Consider the following 9,245-nt stretch of genomic DNA (forward strand, 5'->3'; position numbering starts at 1 on the left):
CGGGTCGGTGTCCAGCACGCGCGTTACGCAGCAAGGAAAGACTTGCTAGCTACAGGGTTTTTTGATTTATAGGGCCTGTGAACGCGCAATCGACCCCATTGGAATCGTCATCACGTAAAGGCATCCAGGGGAAGACGTAAGAAGTGTCCGTATAGTCATAGCAATATCAGTGCCCTTTTAACTGACTTCAGAACAGTGGCCAACATTTCTGAAATCTGAATCCATGTCAGGGAAATTGCTGTAGAATGGGCTCTGTTCCACTTAGAGACAAAATTTCAACTCCTATAGAAACTATAGACTGTTTTCTATCCAATAATAATAATAATATGCATATTGTACGATCAAGGATTTTGTGGGAAGCCGTTTCGAAAATTACCCAATTAGCATAAATAGTCTAAACAGCGCCCCCATCCCCAACAGGTTAACCAAAATATGGCACAAAACCTTGAATTGCCTTATATTGCCTTCACTGTTATAAGGTAACTTTTTTGATGAATTAAAGCAACATTCCCCAAATTCCAGGGCTTAACTTCCCATGAAAAATTTCTGGAGAATTCAGGAAATTTACTGTAAAATTTTAGACCCTTTGCAACCCTACTTGTAACCCCACTTTTGAGAAAATGACCCTTGAATGAGGTGGTACACCAACTGGAGAGTTCTTCTTTGTTTACAGCCATTCAACATCGGAAGCACCACCCATCTCTTTAAGGATTCACATGTGAGGTCATGTCACATGCACAGGATACAGAAGGTGTAAATGGTACAGTGAAGTGGTTACTTGCATAGTAGCAATATCAAAAATATAAAGTGTCCAGATAAAAATATTTCATAAATATTTTAGCATTATTAGATGACGCTTACCCGACACACTGCTACCCGAAATGCTATAACCCCCCCCCCCCCCCCCCCCCCCCAGCCACATCTAGCTAAGTGGATGGGTCTTTATTGTTTAGACCTGTTTACATGTTCATGAAATACAATAGATGGCCATAATCACACCCAGACACACCTGACTAATTTGATGGGTCATGTAATAATCCGGCCTAAATTGAGTCTTTTGTTTAGACATGTAGCTACCTAGGTAGCTAGCTAGCTAGCTAAACAATGAAGCGGCATAATCCCAACTCATACTACTACCAATACAAACACTGTCATAGCTCTAGTATGAATCTGTAGGTAGCTAAAGCTAACAAACTAGGTTCAACGTTAGCTAGCTAACATTAGGCCATAACTAGCAATGCAAATGGATTTCTGATTCATTTAATATTGCTACACAGATCATACAGGTAACGTTAGCTAGCGAGCCAGCAAGCTAGCGTTTGCTAGCAGCTAACTAACAGAACACTTTAACTTGCAATAAAAATGGCTTTCCGACAAAATTAGAAACATATCTGAAAATGTAGCTAAATTCTTACCCGGATACATGGAGCGAATGCTTGAATCCTACTACACAGGCTCTGGCGCTTGTCGGATGTGGCAGGGCTTGAAAAATATTACGAACTACAAAGGGAAACCCAGCCACGAACTGCCCAGTGACGCGAGCCTACCAGACGAGCTAAATGCCTTTTATGCTCGCTTCAAGGCAAGCAACATTGAAGCATGCATGAGAGCACCAGCTGTTCTGGATGACTGTGTGATCACGCTTTTCATAGCCATGTGAGCAAGACCTTTAAACAGGTCAATATTCACAAAGCTGCGAGTTCAGACGGATTACCCTGATGTGTACTCAAAGCATGTGAGGACCAACTGGCAAGTGTCAACCTCTCCCTGACCAAGTCTGCAATACCTACATGTTTCAAACAGACCACCATAGTCCCTGTGCCCAAGAAAGCGAAGGTAACCTGCCTAAATGATTACCGCCCGTAGTACTCACGTCGGTAGCCATGAAGTGCTTTGAAAGGCTGGTCATGGCTCACATCAACACCCCCATGCCGGAAACCCTAGACCCACTCCAATTGGCATACCGCCCCAACAGATCCTCAGATGACGCAATCTCAATCGCACTCCACACTGCCCTTTCCCACCTGGAGCATTGTTTACAGCATCAAACATTGTTTATAGGGAAAATACGAAGAGGTTATTATTATATTGCGGTATTAAATAAAGTTTAGTTTTTTACTTTTCATTAGTGAGTGTAGACCTATAGTAGGGTGGTATTTCTATTATAATGTGTCAAACACAACATTACAGTTGGAACTTAATTTGGTCAAAGAAAATGGCTCAACAAAATGAAACAAACACTTATTGCATATTTAAAGAAATTGTTTAAAGCTTCACAAAAGTCTTGTACTGGCTATGCTTATATTGCAGAAATTACCAACAAAGGCGAGTGCCTATCGTTGGCCTAGCCAACAAATGACAGCAATAGGCTAATGCTATTTATTTTACAACAGGCCTACTTTTAACCTACTGTATCTTAAACTAAATACGGGCCGCAAAATTAAAAAGACAGTTCAAACTTAATTTAGCCAACGATTTATTTTACAACAGGCCTAATTTTAACCTACTGTATCTTAAACTAAATACGGACCACAAAATTAAAAAGACAGTTCAAACTTAATTTAGCCAACGAAAATGTCTCAACACAATGAAACAAAACACTTTTTGCATATTTTAGGAACTGGTTTGGATTCTTAAATAGGCCTACAATAATGATATATAATAATAATAATAATAATGATGTAGTGTAATAATGATAAAAACAAAAGATAATACAATATTTAAAAGTTAGAAAGCCTGAATAGCAACTTGCACACCATTTGGCCGTGCCAACATTTTTCTCATCTTTACTACAATACTTGGCCCTACTAATACTACTTGTCCCGAGGACCCAGTTTCAGCTGGTCATAAGCTATACGTTTTATTAAGTTGCAATTGGCTGCCACAGATAACGAGCTCACACGCTCATTAAATTAACAGGGGTGGGTCCAATCGGGTCTATTCGGTAAATCAATTATAATTGCAGATACCCAAGACCCGTGGCAATTATATCAGGCTCAACCCAGATCCGGACCCATTCGGATCACAGGTCGGATCTCAGAATTTCGAGTCTTTTGGACCTGTGAAGACCTCTAATTCTAATGCCTCATTGTGAATAGCTGTGGATACATGTGAATAGTTTTTATCAAGTGATGTGTTTTTCTTTCATTTTGGACACAAAACTGTCGTTATTTACAGTATCAGTAGTTGTAGACAGTTGTTTTTTTCTATGTTTGTTACTTAGTCATGTCTATACTGGTTCTAGCCAAGAACTGTGGTTCCATCCAGTCTGTGTATGCGCCCACGTTGTGTTGCTGACGTCAGTAACTCTGGTGAGTATAAGAACCCACACCTCCTATGGTGGTGATGAATATAATACACTGCTCAAAAAAATAAAGGGAACACTTAAACAACACAATGTAACTCCAAGTCAATCACACTTCTGTGAAATCAAACTGTCCACTTAGGAAGCAACACTGATTGACAATAAATTGCACATGCTGTTGTGCAAATGGAATAGACAAAAGGTGGAAATTATAGGCAATTAGCAAGACACCACCCAAAACAGGAGTGATTCTGCAGGTGGGGACCACAGACCACTTCTCAGTTCCTATGCTTCCTGGCTGATGTTTTGGTCACTTTTGAATGCTGCCGGTGCTCTCACTCTAGTGGTAGCATAAGACGGAGTCTACAACCCACACAAATGGCTCAGGTAGTGCAGTTCATCCAGAATGGCACATCAATGCGAACTGTGGCAAAAAGGTTTGCTGTGTCTGTCAGCGTAGTGTCCAGAGCATACAGGCGCTACCAGGAGACAGGCCAGTACATCAGGAGACGTGGAGGAGGCCGTAGGAGGGCAACAACCCAGCAGCAGGACCGCTACCTCCGCCTTTGTGCAAGGAGGTGCACTGCCAGAGCCCTGCAAAATGACCTCCAGCAGGCCACAAATGTGCATGTGTCAGAATATGGTCTCACAAGGGGTCTGAGGATCTCATCTCGGTACCTATTGGCAGTCAGGCTACCTCTGGAGAGCACATGGAGGGCTGTGCGGCCCCACAAAGAAATGCCACCCCACACCATGACTGACCCATCGCCAACCCGGTCATGCTGGAGGATGTTGCAGGCAGCAGAACGTTCTCCACAGCGTCTCCAGACTCTGTCACGTCTGTCACGTGCTCATGTGCTCAGTGTGAACTTGCTTTCATCTGTGAAGAGCACAGGGCGCCAGTGGCGAATTTGCCAATCTTCGTGTTCTCTGGCAAATGCCAAACGTCCTGCACGGTGTTGGGCTGTAAGCACAACCCCCACCTGTGGACGTCGGGCCCTCATACCACCCTCATGGAGTCTGTTTCTGACCGTTTGAGCAGACACATGCACATTTGTGGCCTGCTGGAGGTCATTTTGCAGGGCGCTGGCAGTGCACCTCCTTGCACAAAGGCGGAGGTAGCGGTCCTGTTGCTGGGTTGTTGCCCTCCTACGGCCTCCTCCACGTCTCCTGATGTACTGGCCTGTCTCCTGGTAGCGCCTGCATGCTCTGGACACTACGCTGACAGACACAGCAAACCTTTTTGCCACAGTTCGCATTGATGTGCCATCCTGGATGAACTGCACTACCTGAGCCACTTGGGTGGGTTGTAGACTCCGTCTCATGCTACCACTAGAGTGAGAGCACCGCCAGCATTCAAAAGTGACCAAAACCTCAGCCAGGAAGCATAGGAACTGAGAAGTGGTCTGTGGTCCCCACCTGCAGAATCACTCCTGTTTTGGGGGGTGTCTTGCTAATTGCCTATAATTTCCACCTTTTGTCTATTCCATTTGCACAACAGCATGTGCAATTTATTGTCAATCAGTGTTGCTTCCTAAGTGGACAGTTTGATTTCACAGAAGTGTGATTGACTTGGAGTTACATTGTGTTGTTTAAGTGTTCCCTTTATTTTTTTGAGCAGTGTATAATAACCTTCTCCCCCATGGAGCTGCTGAGGTTCATAAAGCCAGGATGATGTGGCTGGACCGACGTCTCCCAGGGCTAGTGTGTGTGCGTGTGCATGCGTGCGTGTGTGGACTGAGGGCTGACACCAGCACAAAGGCTGGACAGTGTCCCCTCTCTCCTTTCCAACCCCCCTTGCCCTCCACAGGCAGCCCAGCTTTGTGTATCCGCCAGCAGGCTGCGTGGGGTGGCAGAGAGGGTCTCTCAGGGCCTGACCTCCATGTCTCTGTACGTGGCTCTAGGCTCCTGGCTGTTGCAATGAGCTTGCCTCTGTATTGTCTTAATACAGTGATGATACAGTGTCTTTTCTCTTCATCTATGGTTTATCTTTATGTGTTGTCATGTTGTCATGTTGGGGGTGTTCAGTGTGTGTTCTGGTTTCTGGTGGCAAATGCCCTCTGTGTCCTGGATGGCTTAACTCTTGCCTTTATCTTCGACATTCATGAGTAATGAACATAGCACATTAAGCAGGACTGAGCTAATTCTGCATAGCACGTCTTGTGACTGCTCACTGGTGTGTAAGCAACACAAACAGGTGGATGTACACAGCTAATTAAACTGTGTAAGTGGTTTTCTATTCAGCGTCCCTCTGTGTATTCCTAATGGTCTGTGGTCAATGCTTGTACAGATATAGGATCTTCATTTGATCACTCTGTTGCAGGAGAACTGTCCTGCAATGCAGGAAATGTAAAACTTTTAGTGTGAGGTTTGAAAAGGCTTGTGAAGTTTTTAATTTCCACTTCCAGACTTGATTTTCCCTTAAGAAAAATGTATCATCCCCAAATCAACTGTCCATTAATTATAATCCACATAATAATTCACATTTTCTTTTGCTGCAAGATTATTTTCCTGCTGTAGGAAACTGTCTCAAATGAAGATCCTCCTGATGATCTGTTGTGGTCTGGGGCCTGTATGTCTAAACATGGTGGTCTATAATGATCTGTTGTAGTCTGGGGCCTGTATGTCTAAACATGGTGGTCTGTAATGATCTGTTGTAGTCTGGGGCCTGTATGTCTAAACATGGTGGTCTATAATGATCTGTTGTAGTCTGGGGCCTGTATGTCTAAACATGGTGGTCTGTAATGATCTGTTGTAGTCTGGGGCCTGTATGTCTAAACATGGTGGTCTATAATGATCTGTTGTAGTCTGGGGCCTGTATGTCTAAACATGGTGGTCTATAATGATCTGTTGTAGTCTGGGGCCTGTATGTCTAAACATGGTGGTCTATAATGATCTGATGTAGTCTGGGGCCTGTATGTCTAAACATGGTGGTCTATAATGATCTGTTGTAGTCTGGGGCCTGTATGTCTAAACATGGTGGTCTATAATGATCTGTTCTAGTCTGAGGCCTGTATGTCTAAACATGGTGGTCAATAATGATCTGTTCTAGTCTGAGGCCTGTATGTCTAAACATGGTGGTCTATAATGATCTGTTGTAGTCTGGGGCCTGTATGTCTAAACATGGTGGTCAATAATGATCTGTTGTAGTCTGAGGCCTGTATGTCTAAACATGGTGGTCTATAATGATCTGTTGTAGTCTGGGGCCTGTATGTCTAAACATGGTGGTCTATAATGATCTGTTGTTGTCTGGGGCCTGTATGTCTAAACATGGTGGTCTATAATGATCTGTTGTAGTCTGGGGCCTGTATGTCTAAACATGGTGGTCTATAATGATCTGTTGTAGTCTGGGGCCTGTATGTCTAAACATGGTGGTCTATAATGATCTGTTGTTGTCTGGGGCCTGTATGTCTAAACATGGTGGTCTATAATGATCTGTTGTAGTCTGGGGCCTGTATGTCTAAACATGGTGGTCTATAATGATCTGTTGTAGTCTGGGGCCTGTATGTCTAAACATGGTGGTCAATAATGATCTATTGTAGTCTGGGGCCTGTATGTCTAAACATGGTGGTCTATAATGATCTGTTGTAGTCTGGGGCCTGTATGTCTAAACATGGTGGTCTATAATGATCTGTTGTAGTCTGGGGCCTGTATGTCTAAACATGGTGGTCAATAATGATCTATTGTAGTCTGGGGCCTGTATGTCTAAACAGGTTGGTCTATAATGATCTGTTGTAGTCTGGGGCCTGTATGTCTAAACATGGTGGTCTATAATGATCTGTTGTAGTCTGGGGCCTGTATGTCTAAACATGGTGGTCTATAATGATCTGTTGTAGTCTGGGGCCTGTATGTCTAAACATGGTGGTCTATAATGATCTGTTGTAGTCTGGGGCCTGTATGTCTAAACATGGTGGTCTATAATGATCTGTTGTTGTCTGGGGCCTGTATGTCTAAACATGGTGGTCTATAATGATCTGTTGTAGTCTGGGGCCTGTATGTCTAAACATGGTGGTCTATAATGATCTGTTGTAGTCTGGGGCCTGTATGTCTAAACATGGTGGTCAATAATGATCTATTGTAGTCTGGGGCCTGTATGTCTAAACATGGTGGTCTATAATGATCTGTTGTAGTCTGGGGCCTGTATGTCTAAACATGGTGGTCTATAATGATCTGTTGTAGTCTGGGGCCTGTATGTCTAAACATGGTGGTCAATAATGATCTATTGTAGTCTGGGGCCTGTATGTCTAAACAGGTTGGTCTATAATGATCTGTTGTAGTCTGGGGCCTGTATGTCTAAACATGGTGGTCTATAATGATCTGTTGTAGTCTGGGGCCTGTATGTCTAAACATGGTGGTCTATAATGATCTGTTGTAGTCTGGGGCCTGTATGTCTAAACATGGTGGTCTATAATGATCTATTGTAGTCTGGGGCCTATATGTCTAAACATTGTGGTCTATAATGATCTGTTGTAGTCTGGGGCCTGTATGTCTAAACATGGTGGTCTATAATGATCTGTTGTAGTCTGGGGCCTGTATGTCTAAACATGGTGGTCTATAATGATCTGTTGTTGTCTGGGGCCTGTATGTCTAAACATGGTGGTCTATAATGATCTGTTGTAGTCTGGGGCCTGTATGTCTAAACATGGTGGTCTATAATGATCTGTTGTAGTCTGGGGCCTGTATGTCTAAACATGGTGGTCTATAATGATCTGTTGTTGTCTGGGGCCTGTATGTCTAAACATGGTGGTCTATAATGATCTGTTGTAGTCTGGGGCCTGTATGTCTAAACATGGTGGTCTATAATGATCTGTTGTAGTCTGGGGCCTGTATGTCTAAACATGGTGGTCAATAATGATCTATTGTAGTCTGGGGCCTGTATGTCTAAACATGGTGGTCTATAATGATCTGTTGTAGTCTGGGGCCTGTATGTCTAAACATGGTGGTCTATAATGATCTGTTGTAGTCTGGGGCCTGTATGTCTAAACATGGTGGTCAATAATGATCTATTGTAGTCTGGGGCCTGTATGTCTAAACAGGTTGGTCTATAATGATATGTTGTAGTCTGGGGCCTGTATGTCTAAACATGGTGGTCTATAATGATCTGTTGTAGTCTGGGGCCTGTATGTCTAAACATGGTGGTCTATAATGATCTGTTGTAGTCTGGGGCCTGTATGTCTAAACATGGTGGTCTATAATGATCTATTGTAGTCTGGGGCCTATATGTCTAAACATTGTGGTCTATAATGATCTGTTGTAGTCTGGGGCCTGTATGTCTAAACATGGTGGTCTATAATGATCTGTTGTAGTCTGGGGCCTGTATGTCTAAACATGGTGGTCAATAATGATCTATTGTAGTCTGGGGCCTGTATGTCTAAACATGGTGGTCTATAATGATATGTTGTAGTCTGGGGCCTGTGTGTCTAAACATGGTGGTCTATAATGATCTGTTGTAGTCTGAGGCCTGTATGTCTAAACATGGTGGTCAATAATGATCTGTTGTAGTCTGGGGCCTGTATGTCTAAACATGGTGGTCTATAATGATCTGTTGTAGTCTGGGGCCTGTATGTCTAAACATGGTGGTCTATCTGTTGTAGTCTGATCTCTAACCCATGTAAAAAGTTCTGTATGTCACCATATGTGATTAAGAACTAATATGTCAGCTAAGATGACGTATAACTAGAATGGTTAAATCCCACTGTTTTGATATATTCTAATGAGATCATGTTTCTGTGTTGCAGGTGTCTAGTCTCCACCACTCTGACTGTGTCATCAAGAGAGAACACGAGAAATGTATGGAGAGGATGGCAGAGGATGACCCAGAAAACGAGCTAGAGTTTAGTAGGTTCCGTATGTGTGTGTATGTAGCTGAGTGCTTGTGTGCGTGTGTCTATGTCTATTTGTTTGGTGTTTTTACAGTATGTTTAGGCTTCTCCTCTTGTGG

General features: G+C 43.2%; 1 protein-coding gene across 1 annotated transcript in view; it reads left to right on the forward strand.

The window, feature by feature from the left end:
- The window catches only part of LOC129810801 (pituitary adenylate cyclase-activating polypeptide type I receptor-like), a 53,102-nt gene that overhangs the window by 18,390 nt on the left and 25,467 nt on the right, over positions 1-9,245 (forward strand). The window contains exon 3 of the mRNA XM_055861696.1: positions 9,043-9,142. Coding sequence (XP_055717671.1) covers positions 9,043-9,142 — 100 coding nt within the window. The remainder of the gene's footprint in view (positions 1-9,042; positions 9,143-9,245) is intronic.

Source organism: Salvelinus fontinalis, chromosome 14 (genome assembly GCF_029448725.1).
Source record: "Salvelinus fontinalis isolate EN_2023a chromosome 14, ASM2944872v1, whole genome shotgun sequence".
NCBI classification, from domain to species: Eukaryota; Metazoa; Chordata; class Actinopteri; order Salmoniformes; family Salmonidae; genus Salvelinus; species Salvelinus fontinalis.